We start from the raw sequence: 16,640 nt of genomic DNA on the forward strand, positions 1-16,640 counted from the left end.
AGGCAGAGACACAGGCGGAGGGAGAAGCAGGCTCCATGCACCGGGAGCCTGATATGGGATTCGATCCCGGGTCTCCAGGATCGCGCCCTGGGCCAAAGGCAGGCGCCAAACCACTGTGCCACCCAGGGATCCCTAGTCTGAGCCTCCTATTAAGCCCTGCTATTTGTGTTGGGAGGTCAAGATTGGCAAAATTCTCTCTTTTTTTCAAGCTAAGCAGGGTCCTCTTGGGAACATATTTATGAAACAAAGCTACAGGAAACTCTCTCTTATCCATTTTTGGATTATCCCCCTGGTGGGGTCTCAATAGAAAAAGGGTAGCCTCCTCCCTTAGTTCAGGCTGCTGTTAAAACAATGCCATAAAATGGAGTTTTATGAACAACAAACATTTATTTCTCACAGTTCTGGAGGCCGGAAGCCCAAAACCGGGGCCCCCATGGTGGTCAGGTTCTGGTGAGAGCCCACTTTCTGGTTTTGGCTGTGGCCTTCTCCCTGTGTCCTCATGTGGCAGAGGGGGTAGGCAGGTGCCTGGGGGATCTCTTTCATAAGGGCACCAATCCCACTCATGCAGGCTCTGCCTTCATGACCTACTCACCTCCCAAAAGACCCACCTCCTGGGGGCACCACCTAGGGGATAAGTTTTAACATATGACTTATGAGGATACAACATAGAGACCACGTCGTCCCCTGCCTCTCAGAACCATACATGGGCTATGGTCACAACCCCATCCCTCCTCCTTAATGCAGGCTGGTTTGAACTGATTTTTAATTTTATGCTGGCTGGATTACCCACACCAAGGGTCTATTTATTATCTATCACAAATGTCATTCAAACTGAAGTGGAGGGCAGCCCAGGTGGCTCAGCACTTTAGCGCCACCCTCAGCCCATGGTATGACCCTGGAGACCTGGGATCAAGTCCCACATGGGGCTCCCTGCATGGAGCCTGCTTCTCCCTCTGCCTGTGTCTCTGCCTCTCTCTCTCTGTGTGTCTCTCATGAGTAAATAAATAAAATCTTAAAAAAAAAAAAAAAAAAAAAACTGAAGTGGAGTCAGAATGCTTTCCAGAAAAAGCCAGTCATATTCTCCAATGAGACCCCTCTGAAGGCTTGTCAGCATTTTCAGACCTCACCCCCCACCACTTATTCTTTTTTGGAGCTTTAGAACATTCAGCCTGTCCCGGACCTTTGGCGTAGTTGGATGAGTATCAGGCAGACAGAACTCAAACACTTGTCACCTAGTGGACCCTAAAATAGTTTTCTGAGAACAGCAGACTTTTTCCTCCCTGCAGTAGGGGAGCCCCTCCCTTTACCCCAAATGATCTACTGCTGGGCCATGACTACAGGTCAAAGTCCTGCTAAAGAAAGAAGCATGCTACCAGAAGTGAAAGGTGGGCCAAGGCCTGGGAACTGGGAATGGGATGAGGTCAGAGGAAAACCTTCAGAGACACTTTAGGATCATGCCAGGTGATAGAACCATGCTTCTGTATCCCTGCACCCACTCTCTGCTCCCTCCTTCCTCTTCTTAGTACCCCATGCCTTTCAGGCCTGGTGCCTAGATTTACACTTTTTGCATAAACATGGAAACCATTAAAATGTGTTTGGCTTTGCAAACACCGGCTTTTGCCTGACCACAGCGTGAGGACAGTAGTATTACAGTTTCTTTTTTCTTTTTTTTTTTTTTTAAGATTTTTATTTATTCATAAGAGAGACATAGGCAGAAGGATAAGCAGGCTCCCCACAGTGAACCTGATACGGAACTAGATCCCAGGACCGCAGGATCATAACCTGAGCCAAAGGCAGACACTCAACTGCTGAGCCACCCACGGGTCCTGGTGTTACAGTTTATGGCAACATGGGAGGGGCTGGCCCTTCTGGCCAGTGCTTGGATCCTGGTGCTACAAGTAGCAGTTTGACCATGAGGGAAATACCTATCGCTTGCATGCTCCAGCTCCAGGATAATAGATGCCCTGGACAGTCTGTGCCACCAAGGGAAATAAGACACTCTGCAGGCCCATTGTGGGGATGGCAGCATGGCACTGGAATTCTGGAGCTCCCCGTCCCCAGCACCATGCATGGGACACCTACTCTGTGTGCGATGACCAAGCTGAGTGAAGCTCGGCCCCTGGTCAAAGTGTGGAGAGCAGGAGCTGCCTGGTCAAATCCTGCCTCTGTCCACTGCATGTGGTTGACATGAGGACAATCACAGGCTTTGCCTGAGCTCTATTTACCTGCCAGAGAACGGGCTGAGGAACCAGGTAGTGTCTATAGGTGATGAGCCCCGGAACTAATCCTGAGCCAAAGGCCTGTACCCTGGGAGTGGTTGCGTGCCCTCCCGCCCCCCAGGGCGCTGTCATGCCCATCCCCATAGCCCCTGTAGCATGCAGCATCCCACAGCTGGGCATTCCTCTTGAGCAGGCGGAACCCCGGGGCTCCTGCAGTGAGCTATATGGACATTGTAATGTTTTCTCCTCTTCCTGTATGTTCTGCACCTCCTCTCTGCCTTCAGGAGAGTGGCGAGCTGCAGGTGGCCTGCATATTTTTGTTTTTATCCTGTGAACAAAGAAATAATGATAGATGAGTGAAGTAAGTCAACTGGGTAAGGCCACAGCTGGAACCCCAGTCTCCTGGCTCCGGCTCTGTGGGAGTGACAGATGACCGGACAATCCACATAGTTTTCTCTTTACCCCATGCTGAGCTCCTCACACGGAGTTCTCTGCTCAGAGCAGGAGGGGATGGGCTGTTGTTGAGCACAGGAGCAGAGATTTCACAAAGAGCAGGGCTGGGCCAGCTCAGTCACAGTGGGGAAGAGCAAGGAACCACACCCTAGAGAGGAAGATGCCTGCCGTGGCCTGTGTTTCCTGAGCAAGGGCAGTTTAAGTTCGAGTGCTAGTGCCCACCATGGAACAGAGAAGCCACATTAGAAGGTCATTCTACATGTCCCGCCCGCCACCCCCCCACCCCCCACCCCACCCCCACCCCCGTTTACAGATGGGAAGATGTGGGGCCTGGGATTCAAACTTAGGCTCCTGTCCATTCTCTGTGTTCAGGACTCCACCGCCAACTGATGCTGCCTTCTTTCTGGGGGGCGACGCACAGGCATCAGGCATTAGTCATGGTCACACTTGGTGGGAGTTAGTGTCACGCCTTACTGAGGGCTCACCCAAAGGATGAGTGGGCTCTGTTTGTCGAGCAGGTCCAAGGTGGGGAAAATATCTACATCCCAGGTGCATTTTGGGCCTCACATGTCCTTCTTTCTGGCCTGGCAGGACACAGAGAGATTTCAGGCCCACAGTCAGGAGCTGGAGAAGAAATTATTGTCGAAGGAGCAGGAGCTGGAGCAACTTATCCAGAAGCAGAAGAGGGTATGCTTTCATTGTGACTTTAAAGCATCTGGCTCTTCACTCCATCCTCTCCTGGCTCTTGCCTACTTTCCCTGTTATTCACTTAAGGATTTGGGTTTGTTTGTTTGTCTGTTTTTAATCCAAGAAGAGCCATTCAACTGTACAAAAGATAGCATTTGAAATCACAGGTGATCCCAAGATAAAGCCATTACCTCTCCAGTGCCAGGTGTTTCATTTAGGAAAGTTGCCAAGAATTCTCCCTTGAGGCATCTGAAGATGTCGTCACATAATTATGTTCAAGAGCCACCAGAATGCCAAAATGTTCATTTATTTCCTACATTCTGTGTAAGAGAAGAGAGGGATGCTGAGGTACAAGGGACACAGTCACTGATGGTGTAGGGGAGGCTGCAAATGGTGATGTCTTCCTGCCTGGATAGCCATGGGTATCTCCAATTGGAAGAGGCTCTTCAAAGATCAATTTGTCCATCCCTTGTCTTCCTATGTGCCCGGGAAAGGTTTGCATCCTTTTTTTGTGGCTGTTCCCATCAGCCCACAGGATGGATGCAGACACCAGATATTCCTCTGATGGACCTGAGCCCCTGGGAGGCAGTCTGGGTTGTGCATCATATAGGGCAGTGTCCATCCACCATGGCTGGTCAATGAACCCAGGAAGACTGATCACTTAGGCAAATTGACACTCACAGCTTCCTCACTAAAGCAAGGGCCTGTCGGGGACAGAGGCCTGGGTGCCACTTGGCCTCTCGTTTTGTTTTGTCTGGCGCTGGAAGGAATCTAGACCTGAATAGACCCAGACACATTGCTTCCATTTGAATAGGGAGGCTATTTTTAGCAACACATTAGAATATGTTCAAAGCTGCCCCATGCTGAAGCTAGAGACTGTCCCCTCGGCTGCTACCCGACTTATGGATTTTGACTTCTTCCTTCTGTGAGCAAGATGATTTCAACTCCAGAAACTGCCAGCTGCCTTGCCATTCCCCTTCCACAGCCATACCTTCTCCTACTCTTTCTTCTCATCACTATTATGCATTAAATTCTTACCAATTAGACTTATCCCTCAAATGAATGATTGCCACTCGATTTAATTACTACATGCTTGCCTGATTACACAGGAGCCTCTTGAGAACCACACAAAATTCCTTGTTGCTGTTTCCTCCGCCTCTTACTGGCCACATTCATTAAACTAAATTTATTATGATATATTTGCTTTGGTTTGAGTCCTCCTCTGGTGAGAGGGTTGGAAGCTCTGCAAAGCAGAACCAAACCACCAGCCAAGAAAAGCTGCACTTATGCAAATGCAGGTTTTTTAGTTGCTTTAGGGATATGAAAAAAGGTATATGTTTGGTTTGACCTGTTTTAGCTATTTCTTAAGAATTTCCAGGGTTTCTGGCCACCATACAAAGTTTCTCTAGCTTAAAGGAAGTGGACTTATTTAGCTGAGTGAAGAAAAAAGGGAATAGATTAACTGTCAGCATTTAAAACTGAGAAGGATGGTTCTATGAAGAATGCCACTTAGCTGCTTTCCGTGTCCATTAGGGCTGAGGGAGACAATTGGCTGAAAAGACAAGAGGGATTTAGGGTGTCTCTTTCATTTTTAATTTTTAATTTTTTTCATTTGTTTTTATTTAAGTTCTATTTGCCAACATACAGTATAACACCCAGTGCTCATCCTGTCAAGTGCCCTCCTTAGTGCCTGTTACCTAGTTACCCCAACCCCCTGCCCATCTCCCCTTCTGCAACCCTTTGCTTGGTTCCCAGAGTTAGGAGTCTCTCATGGTTTGTCTCCCTCTCTAAATTTTCCCTGTTCAGTTTCCCTTCTTTCCCCTATAATCCCTTTCACTATTTCTTATATTACCCCTATGAATGAAACTATATGGTGATTGTCTTTCTCTGATTGACTTACTTCACTCAGCATAATACCCTCCTCCAGTTCTATCCATGTTGAAGCAAATAGTGGGTATTTGTCGTTTCTAATGGCTGAGTAATATTCCATTGTATACATAACCACATCTTTATCCATTCATCTGTCGATGAACACCGAGGCTCCTTCCACGGTTTGACTATTGTGGACATTGCTGATATGAACATTGCGGTGCAGGTATCCCAGCATTTCACTACATCTGCATCTTTGGGGTAAATACCCAGTAGTGCAATTGCTGGGTTGTAGCTTTTGAGACCATGGATGAGATGATAATGATCGGCATGATCATCCCTGGGATGGGGGACACAGATGGCTCGTTCACCTTCCTTCCCTAGCTGTCTTTGAATGGTGCTGCTCCCTCCGGACTGTTCAGAAGCCCTGTGGAGACGGGGGAGAGATGAGATATGCTCTGAAAGTTCCTCCCTGCCTCCAAAAGGGCATCCCTGTGAATTAAGGAGCAGGACAAAGCCTATTGAGGCTCAGGGACAGCGAAGACTGGCAGCTAGGGCCTCCCACCCACCAAGTGGAGAAAGTGAGGGGAAGTTGCAGGGCACAGGCCAGACTAGATGGTGGTTGTTTATCATTCCTTTCTGCTCCCCCACTCTCCTTTCCAGCTGGAAGGCCAGTGCACCATGCTGCAAAATGATGAGCATGAAACCAAGGCTGAGAATACCAAACTGAAAGTCACAAACCAGGAGCTGGCTCGGGAGCTAGAGCGGACCTCCCGGGAGCTACAGGATGCCCAGCAGCAGCTGGAAAGCCTCCAACAAGAGGCCTGCCAACTCCACCAGGAGAAGGAGATGTGAGTAGGCTTTCAAGAGCTCCTGTCACTGCTGGCCAGCCCCACCCCTTCCTGTGAGCAAGCTGTCTCCTCTTTTGGAGACCCTGTTGCCTTGCCTATCATGTGGGGCTTGCGGGCTCCTTGCTCCCTGAAAACCTCTTCTGGGATCCTGAGGCCATTAGGCAGACCAGTACTGTGGCAAGCATAATCTAGGATTCATAGGAAATCTAGAACCCTATTCTTGGAAAATGTATTATGTAATTAGAAGGATGCAATATTCAACCAACAAATATAAGGCAGTAATTGAGAAAAGACTGAGTGAGCAGATGGACCATAAGTGACTATCAGATTTTTTTTTTTAAGATTTATTTATTTATGTGAGAGGCAGAGAAAGCATGTACACATGAGCAGGGGGAGCAGGGGGAGGAGCATAGGGAGAGGGAGAAGCAGGCTCCCCACTGAGCACAGAGCCCATTGCGGGGCTTGATCCCAGGAACCCGAGATCACAGCCTGAGCTGAAACCAAGAGTCAGTCACTCAACTGACTGAGCCACCCAGGCACCCCTTTTTATTTTATTTTTAAAAAACTTTAAAAAAAATGTATTTGTTTGAGAGAGAGAGAGAGAGGTAACTGTCCTGTTTGAGAGACCAGGGAGACTCAGATCAAGAGTGAAGCAGGTAGGCTCCTGAGGGTCAGCATAGAATCTGATGGAGTGTTGGGACACCCGGGTGGCTCAGTGGTTGAGCATCTGCCTTCGGCTCAGGGCATGATCTTGGGGTCTGGGATCGAGTGCCGCATCGGGCTCCCTGCATGGAGCCTGCCTCTCCCTCTGCCTGTGTCTCTGCCTTTGCCTCTCTCTGTGTCTCTCATGAGTAAATAAACATAAAATATTTTTAAAAAAGGAAAAAAAAGAATCTGATGGAGCATGTGACAGTGCCCTGGAATCTTCACTCCAGTCTGCCCACTTTCTCCTTTGGGTGGGCCCAGTGTAGGGAAGCCCGCATCTCTCAGGGCCTAGTTTGTCAGTGAGCTGTTTTTGGCCTGCTAGGCAGAGGCACGTGTGAGGCAGGATCAAGGGCTAGGTCAGTGTGCTGAGCCTGAGGAATTCCTGGGGACCAGACATTCGTCTTATCTTGGGAGCATCAGGTTCTGAGAGCAAATGCACTCCCTGGCAGGCCCAGGACAAGGACCTCACTTGTTTATTTGTTCACACATTTACCTGAATATTCGTTTACTTAGTCACTTGTCAGACATACATTGAACACTGCTCTGCACTGATTACTATGTTATGCATTCAGTGTATCACCCGTATGTCCATAATTTGACATTATTCCCTACGAACTTGATAGCATCCTGATGGGGCAGGTACCATTATTATGCACTCTCTGGAAGAGGAAGCTGAGGGTCAGGGGTTTTAAGTAACTGTCCCATGATGCTCAGTGCTAGACACATCCGGCTGACTCCCCACAGTGAGTAATGAGCCAGCTAGACAGTAGGACTAGCCATCGTTCATTCCTTATTCGCTCATGCTCTCATTCATTCATGCTGCAGGAGGTCACGCGTGCCTAGCCCTGTGCCAGGTATTAGAGAGAGTCTGATTTCAGAGGGCAGTACTACATAGCAGTGCTTGAGTTTTACATACGTTAACTCTTCCCTTGTTCAGAAGGGAAAGCCGTCCCTCCGTCTGACTGCTGACAACATTTGGGTCCATAGGCTTAAATCATTGTTCTGCTGTCTGTTCTGTATGTGCTGTGCTGTACTGCTTGAGACTGATTGGCCGGGGGCAAGAGGAGGACAAAGGAAATGTGTTTGCATGTGGAGTTTTACCCTAGTAAGATTTCTCTAGTTAAGAAAAACAAAAAACAAAACCCTTGTATTCCCTTGTAGCTGACTTAAAGCAAAACAAATCCCTTCACTCCAATTCTTGGATGACCAGTGGCAGGACAGCGTATTTCATTGTCAACAAGCAAAATCGGTTTGCCTCGTTGAGAGCAGGCCAACAAGGCAAAGGCATTTAACTTTACCAACAGAATTAAGGATTCAGGCTCTTAAAATTCAATCAAGTTCTAAAACAACAAACATCTGAAGGCACAAGCATTAGAACAGCAAATGGAAATAAACACCCAGTGCTGGGGTATCACATCGCAGCATGAGGATAAGAATCTTTCTGAAGTCTTATCTTAATTAACCGAGCCAAAGACACAATCTCTGGAGGCTGGGAATTGGGAAAGAGGGTTGGGAGAGAGAGATAAACGATTTCAGAACCTCCACGACCTGCTTTCAAAAGGCGTGCAGTGTCTCCTGCAGTCCGAAAGCGTGCCTGAAGCCCAGGAGAGAGTGTCCTGTCCAGGGAGTTCAGGAGACAAGGGCAGTGAAAGCCTCAGCTTGTTCTCTGTAGAACGAATCCCAGACCAACAGTACTGATAGAACCCAAGTGCCCTAATCCACCCCTTCCTTTTACAAGCTAGGAAACTGAGGCTCGGTGAGCTGCAGCAGCAGACCCAAAGCCACACAGCTAGTTAATGTCAGAAAATAGGGACAGAACCTAGTTCTCCCAATAGCACGTGCTCCTTCCCACATCTTGCTGCCTGATGTTGCACCAGAGCAGCTGGGAAGGGAGAGGATGCAATTGGGAGATAAAAAGACTTAGTCATTTATCAGCTAGAATTCTGAATGGGCAGAATTAATTTTTCTTTTCTCTGAAGATGCTCAAGAAAGGAGAACTTGATTTTAAAATAAGATAAAGAGAGAACAATCAGACAGGAGAGATAATATAAAGATGAAGGTCAGCTGAAAAACTGTACCTCTTTTTATCTTGTTAATGAATTTTTACGTGGGGGTAGGTAGTTTATGACAAGGCACGAAGGGATATACACTCAAAAAGAGGCCAGCATGCCCCCTGCCCCTCCCATGACTCCAAGCCTGTGATCATGCAGAGGTCATCAGTCCTGGGTTCTTGTGAATCCTTCCAGAATGTTCTATGCAAATACAAGCACGCATGCGCGTGCGCGCGCACACACACACACACACACACACACACACGCACAACCTTCATTTACAAAATGGTACCATGATGTTCTGCATTAGCCTTCGCTTTCACTTGACAATATATTTTGGAGATGCTCCCTATCTCATCCCCCTCCAGAAGACAAAGCCAACAGCATTTCTCTAAAGACAACCATAAACCTCTCAGCAGTCACTCCTATGAAAAATTCTTTCTCTTTTTGGTCCACACATTACCAGGTATAAACCTGTATGATGTCTAGTTAGAAGGTCATTTGGTCAAATATCCAAGTGTCATTTTGTTTTTCAGGAATGTCTTTGTTTTTGTTAACACATGAAAAGTCTGAATATGTGTGTATATCTAAACGGATGTATGTATTTGTATTTAGACAAATGGGTAGACATGCATTCCCATAGATACGTAGCATACATGTGTAAGTACATGTGTGAGTGAGTGAGTGTGTGTGTGTGTGTGTGTGTGTGTGTGTGTGGCTTCCAAGGCCAACTGGTGCTATGTGCACAGGACAAACACCTGGAATGCTTCGTTTCTTAGAAATTGGCTCATAAATCAAACATTCTGTGAGAACACAGACCTCAGATTTCCAAGGAGAGGTTTTCCTCAGCAGGGGCAAAGCTGTCTGCCTCTGGTTGAGGATCAGAACGCAAGGCTGGGACGGAGGAACCACAGAGCCATCTGGCTCCCCGGGCACAGCGGCAGCACAGGCAGCCGCTCTCACGTACTGCTAATCACAGCAGAATCCGACACAGGGATTTGGGGACCCGGTTTGGATAATGGAAAATACATTGTTTTCCCTTAAGTTGAAATTAAATATAATTGGTAATAAAATGTTAGGAATTTGAAGCTCTGCAGGAGCTAGAGAAGTTTTGTTGCTTAATTAGGATTGTCTGAGGTGAACTTAGAATTTGATTCAGGCTGTTATTGTTGTAGATTGACTTTATAATTATTCTATAAAGGGGAAAAGACCACACAGATACCTTTTAAGGAATCTGATTATGGTGGGTTTGGCCCGAGTCTGGATGGATTAAGCAAACAGGTGCTGTTTTTGCCAGCTCAGTAAATCGCATTGAGGGGGCAGCGGCAGAGGGGTGACTGTCCTTGCCCAGCCCGGGTGTGTGCACAATCCAGGTAGCTGGACAGCCTAGGGAAATGGACGTTTGTGAGGCTGGAAGATGCTCCCTATACTAGAAGCTCTACTGTGGTTTGGAAATGTGGAACTTCAGGCCTTTTGCAGTAAGCTTAGGGGTGATTTAATCATTTCTAAACCATGGTGCAAAGCACAGAGGGAAGGAGGAAGGCAAAGTTGTGAAGTTCAACGAGGCTTATCCTCCAATGTCATCCAGTTCTGCTTTCCTTTTTTCTTTTTTTCTCCTCCACTCACCCCTTCCTTCCTCTCTTCCTTCCTCCATCCCCACCTTCCTTCTTCCCTCCCCCACTCTCCTTTTGTTTCTTACTGGTATTTATTGACTCTGTCTTTATGCTGCGTGGGCCCTTGGTTGCCTGTAGAGATACAAACAAACCAGAGCATACAAGGGCACCTTGGTGGCTCAGCAGCTAAGCCACTGCCTTGGCTCAGGTCGTGATCCCGGAGTCCTGGGATCAAGTCCTGCATTGGGCTTCTGCTCTGCAGGGAGCCTGCTTCTCCCTCTGCCCGCTGCCCCCACCCCCATAAGTAAATAAAATCTTAAAAAAAAAAAAAAAAAACACAGACCAAACCAGAGCAGCCTCTGCTCATCCTCTGAGTTACTCTCCAGACACCCCACCTAGCTCTGAGCTTCTCCCTCCCCTTCCTCAAAACTCCTGATATGATTGACATGCTCATGCTATGATATAAGCATCTGATTATAATTGATACATTTAATCTCTGCTATGTGGCTAGAGATGAGAAATCCTAAGTTAAAGAAATGAATGGCCAACAGTAGGAACAGATCGGAGGCTTATAGAGGAAGATCGGGAAGGGGAAAGGATTCTTCTGGAGCTCCTGGAAACAAATGAAATCAGCATCAGGGGAAAAAAAATACAAGTTCTGCTCTCACCCTCAAGATTGGGCTGGAGAAGAATATTGGTTCTAATTCTCTGAATTCTGGGTAGGATGGGACCAACTAGAGCCCAGGCAGGCAGTGCAGTTCATGGGTTCATGGAGCCCTGTTCATGGGTTTGGGAGTTGGAGGTCCTAATTTAGATTAGAACCCTGGCTCAGTCATGGATTGTCTGTGTGACACGGGGAGAGTTACTGACTCTTTGACTATCTCTGTCTATGAAATGATAGGGGATCATTTGGATCCCCATTGGAAGGGGTCATTTCACCTTCCAAATAGGGAGTGCGTGCTGATTAAGTGAGTTCATGGCTGAAAGCACCTGCACATAGCAGGTGCTCCCCAGAGGAGGCATATTCCTCTAAACCCTCTCCTGTCCCCAGTGTGGGGTACTGCCTGCAGGGATCCAGGGTGAGGGTCCAAGGCATCTAACTTCAGCACAACCCCTCACACCGTGGTAGCTTACACCCCTAGAATGCAAGCTCATCAATGCTGTGTTTGCCTCTTCCTCAGGGAAGTGTACCGCGTGACAGAGAGCCTGCAGCGTGAGAAGTCAGGACTCCTGAAGCAGCTGGATTTCCTGAGGTGCGTGAGCACTGGTGTGTTCCGAGATCACATCCCAGGTGCCTTGGGTGGGCAGGGCCAATCTGAGAGTCTTCCCTGCCTACGTTCTGAGCAGTCGTAGCTGCTGGGAGAGTGCCCTCATTCGCCGATCCCCAGCATATCGTGTGTGGTCCATTCACACACACTCACATCCCTCTCCAGTCTGTGCCTCTGCAGGTAGCTCGGCCTTGTTCTTGGTGGCTCTCTCACAGCACCTTCTGTGGTACTTGCTCCCATAGGAGGGAACTGAATTTCTTGAGCTTCCGCCCTCGGGCGGATATAGCACCCTTTCATCTTCAACAAAACTAAGGAGAGGAGGGCAGTTGCTGATGGAGGAATTAACAGAGGAGGAAATTGATAGCAGAGAAATGAAGCAATTTACCAAAAGAGACACAGCTACTCACTGCGGGAGCCAGAATTGAGATCCATATCTGGCTGATTCTCTGGGTTCTTCCATATTCTCTTAATGTCTGTTGAGTGAGTAAATAAATCATGAATAGAGCACAAACAGAACAAAGGAATTTAGAGTCTCCTTAGCTTGCTAAAATTCACTGGAAATTCGAAGTTCATTGGTCTGGGATGTGCTCACCCCAAACCCCAAACCAAATTGGTATGTGGAAAGATGAGATTTTTCACTTTTGCCTGTGAGGTTTCCAGGTTGCAATATGTTCTGTCTGCCAGACACCTCTTGGGCGTGGTGATGAGGCACGGGGACTTTGGGTTCTGATTTTTATTTTTCATTTATTTATTTTTTGAGGATTTATTTATTTATTTGGCAGAGAGAGAGAGAGAGCGAGAGAGCACAAGCAGGGGGAGCTGCAGAGGGAGAGGGAGAAGCAGGATCCCTGCTCAGCGGGGCTCTATCCCAGGACCCTGCGATCATGACCTGAGCCGAAGGCCAATGCTTAACCTGCTGAGCCACCCAGGCACCCTGGGTTCTGATTTTTAAAGTGCAGTGAGTGGACTTCAATCAGGGACACTCTGACTTGTTTTTAGTATTTATTTGTTTGTTCATTTATTTATTTAGAGGTTGAGTGGGGGAGGGGCAAAGGAAGAGAGAGAATCCTCAAGCAGTCTCTGCACTGAGCACGGAGCCTACATGGGGCTCAGTCTCAGGATCCTGACATCATGATCTGAGCCAAACTCCAGAGTCACATACTTAACCAACTGAGCCACCCAGGCGCCCCGGTTCTTATTTTGTTTTATTTGAAAGCAAGGTGAGGTTACCGTGTCTGGCATCTGTGATGCTACCCAATTGAAAAGTGCTCCGAGCTGAACGCATTTCAGACTTTCTTCACTCAATACATGATTCAAACGGGGCTGCCCAGGCTGGGGGGATGGAATGGGGTTTGGATGTAGCCAAGTTCTAATCCATTTGAGAGCCAATCTTGATTCTTAGGAAGGCTTTGGTGGAAGGAAGAGAACAAGGACACGTTTTGGAGGGTTCCCCCCCCCCCACTTTTTTCTATTGTACTTAGAAGAAAAGGACAGATTGAAAGGGAATGAGCAGAAGAGAATGACAAGGCAGCTTTCTGCATATGGATCTTTTTGACAGAGACTAGCATCTGTGCAGAATCACATGCCTGAAGCCTTTCTGTGCTATTGCTCGCTTACAAGCTTCGAGTCTGCAGCCAGTGGCAGCCCAGATACAACGGAGAAGGCCCCCGTGGCAGATTTTTCCTCCACAGTGAAATCACAGAGTAGTGACAGAGAGCATGGGGAAACTGAGTCAAGGAGAGAGCAAATGCTGGGCAAGGGCTAGCAAGAATGTGGAGTTGAGATTGAGGGGAGGAAGCAGGTGGAATCAGGACAGTGGCTGGGATGTGATGGGCTGAGGAAGGGGCAAATGGAAACAATTTTAGGACACTTAGGAACATGTGCTTTGGAACCTAGCACTGCCCCTTATGACCTTCTGTGACCTTGGGCAATTTACTTGGGAGTGTTAATTTTCTCATACCTGCCTCCCAGGCTTCTTTTGAGAATCAGACGATGTGTATGAGTGACTATATGCACGGAGATGGCTGCACGAAGCAGGAGACAGCACAGCATACTCCCTGATAGAGACGGGGCTTCCCAGAGCCCTTGAACCTTCACCCAGGTGCAAGGCTGCTAGCCTGCTTACAGAACCAGGGGTGCCCTGGAAGGAGACAGGCAGAACCGCCACGTGAGCACATCCCCCATGCCCATCTGCATCCACCTCTTGCCTTCTCCAGCGTGGTGGACCATTGCCCTGTACGGCTGGCTCCCAGCTGTGCACTGGAATGTCTCACCTTTGTCGAGGACTATTCCAGCATGCATTCTCTCTCCTCCATGGTCCGTTGTGTCCCTTTGACATCTCTTACCTGGTATCTCCTGTCACCACTTCCCCATCCAGCCACTTCTCATCTTTTTAATGGCTTTCAAAAGAATTGCTTATGTTTGCATTCTGTCTCTTCTTTTCCTCCCTCTTGATGCACTAGTCAGGCTCCTTCTACCTCAATTGCACTGGAAGTGAAACCAGTGACCTCCATGTTGCCTAAAAGAGTGGTCAGTTCTCAGGGCCTCACTCTTGTGTCCAGTAGTGTATTCTTAGCCCAGCATCTGTACTATATAGGGCTCTGTATAAAACGTGAGTCAGATCAGGACACTCTGCTGCCACTGCCCCCCCAATGGCCTCATGTCTCATTTGGAGTAAAATCCCAAGTTCCTACAATGGCCCACAAGACCACGAATGGTCAGGTCTCTACTTGTCCCTGCACCTTTCTCTGATGTCATATCCTAATGGCTCTCCTCTGAGCACTCTTATGCCCTCCCTTCTGCTCCTCACACACATCCAAGAGAGCCTGACTCCAGGCTTTGCCCTTGCTGTCTCCTCTGCCTGTGAAGCTCTACCAAGCTCAAATACCAGCATCGCTCCCCTCTCCTCCTCAAGCCTCAGATGCTGTCTCCCTGAATGCCCTGCTGAAATACCACTGCACCCTCAGACACTATTTTCCAGTCCCCGGTTTCTCTCTCTCAATAGCAATGACCTCTGCATTAAAATAAAATTTCCCAAGGACAGGAAATTTTTCTTTTATTTGTTGGTTGTAACCTTGATAGCTAGAACCCTGCTTAGCATGGAATGGGTGCTCAGGAGACAGTTGTTGAGTGACTGCATGCATGCATGAAATGAATGGTCCAGAGAGAGTGCAAACACCCAATAACAAGTTCACAGGTGCAGCTGGAATTCCTGGTCACCCCCTGATCCTGAAGTGCAGGATCCTGAAGGGCCACTCTGTTTACTCCCTGCCTCCAACTGACTTACAGCTTGACAAACTAACCTCTGTCATAATCCCTAAGGAAAGACTTTCTACACTCACTGCGCCTTCCACGTCAAGCTTTTCTCTGCACCTCTCTCACTGGCAAACTGGCTGCTATTGGCTTTATTCACTGCAAATGCCGTGTCTGAATAGATTCCCTTTTTCCATCTGCAGGGAAAGAAACAAGCACCTTCGGGATGAACGGGATATACATTTTCAGGTAATTGCTCTGTGATCCTTTTTCCGACAGCATTTGGGTTCACTGGTAGTCAGAGCCCATGCTGGGACAGGCCCAAGAATGTCCATGACGTCAGGCTCATCTTTCTGTGTGAGCAGACAATGGCATGGTTTTTTTTTTTTTAATAATAAAAATGCACAGGGTGGCCTACTGAGTAGCAGTGTGTGAATTTTCTATGAAGTAACACACTTTCCTCTTGGCATACAGAGACTAAAATATTTGGGAGGATCACAGATTTCCTGGACATGGAAAGCCAGGAGATGGCACAGTTGAAATGTCATGATCACTTTTAATGAAAATGCTCACAGGTTTTTCTTTTCTTCATTAAAATTTTTATCTCTTGATGAAAATTTTGCATTCTTATACCATCATAGAATGAATTAAAAATGTATATTTCACTATTAACATAGTTGATTTTAAATACATATATTTTACCCTATGGGGACCCCTGCTCCTCTATACCTGAACTTACATACTCTCCCAAATACCACAGAGTGCCATATCAATTTATAATAGGTCTTCACTTTGAGCCACATTGAACAAAATCCAAGATTCCATGCTCTCCTCATCCTCCTCTTTAGATAGGAGTCACTGGATGCTCTGAAGGGAAGGAAAAGGAGGGCAGGACTCACTGATGTAACTTCCTAATCATCAGGATCTAGCACATGGTGAATTTCCCATATGTCCTGGAAAAATCATTAGCTTCCCCAACCATGATCCCAACTCTCATATGAGGAAAGGGAATTCCTACCCTTTTCTCCATATTATAGGGATTTTTGAGAAAAACTCTTGGAAAGAGGAGGATCATGGTCTCTGGGCTCTGAGCTGGACAGTGGCCTGAATGTGGTCAGCATAAGGTGGGTGGTTTGCTATGAATTAGGTCTGGCCTGGTTTACAACTGCAAATCCCAGGGGGAACCTTGTTATACCCCTATTTCTTTCCTGTCACTGATTGGCAGCAAACTTCTCTACCGCCCACCTCTATGTACTATCAGAGCAACACTTAAGCCTACACGTTTGTTTGATGATGATAATAGTTATAATTGTTTTAGAAGTAACACTGAATTTATTTTAAAACTTAAAACCAAATGTCACCCTAATTCCTTGGCCTCACTTCCTTTCACCTGCCAAACTCATTTTGCTTTGAAAAGGGAATGGAATTAAGAACCCTAGTGGGGAATAGAAGAAAGAGGGATAAAATCATGTTCATGCTGGATAATAATTAAAGATTAATTTGGAATCATTATAGCCATACCTTCAGGGGCCCTGGGAGCACTGCAGCCCCTCCTTCTCTCATTAGAATCACTGGGAATTGTGGGGGATGATTGGTTAATGAGAGATTCTTCCTGTGATCTAACTCCCCCTCATGTCCTGGAAGACATCTGCTGGGGAACATTGTGAGCAGG

General features: G+C 47.3%; 1 protein-coding gene across 3 annotated transcripts in view; it reads left to right on the forward strand.

The window, feature by feature from the left end:
- CRACR2A (calcium release activated channel regulator 2A) overlaps positions 1–16,640 on the forward strand; it is a 202,119-nt gene that overhangs the window by 145,935 nt on the left and 39,544 nt on the right. For all 3 annotated transcript variants that reach the window (XM_072766208.1, XM_025995392.2, XM_072766209.1), the window contains 4 exons: positions 3,264–3,359; positions 5,892–6,079; positions 11,630–11,701; positions 15,172–15,217. In XM_072766208.1, the coding sequence (XP_072622309.1) occupies positions 3,264–3,359; positions 5,892–6,079; positions 11,630–11,701; positions 15,172–15,217 (402 nt within the window). The remainder of the gene's footprint in view (positions 1–3,263; positions 3,360–5,891; positions 6,080–11,629; positions 11,702–15,171; positions 15,218–16,640) is intronic.

This window comes from Vulpes vulpes, chromosome 8 (assembly GCF_048418805.1).
Source record: "Vulpes vulpes isolate BD-2025 chromosome 8, VulVul3, whole genome shotgun sequence".
In the NCBI taxonomy this organism is placed as follows: Eukaryota; Metazoa; Chordata; class Mammalia; order Carnivora; family Canidae; genus Vulpes; species Vulpes vulpes.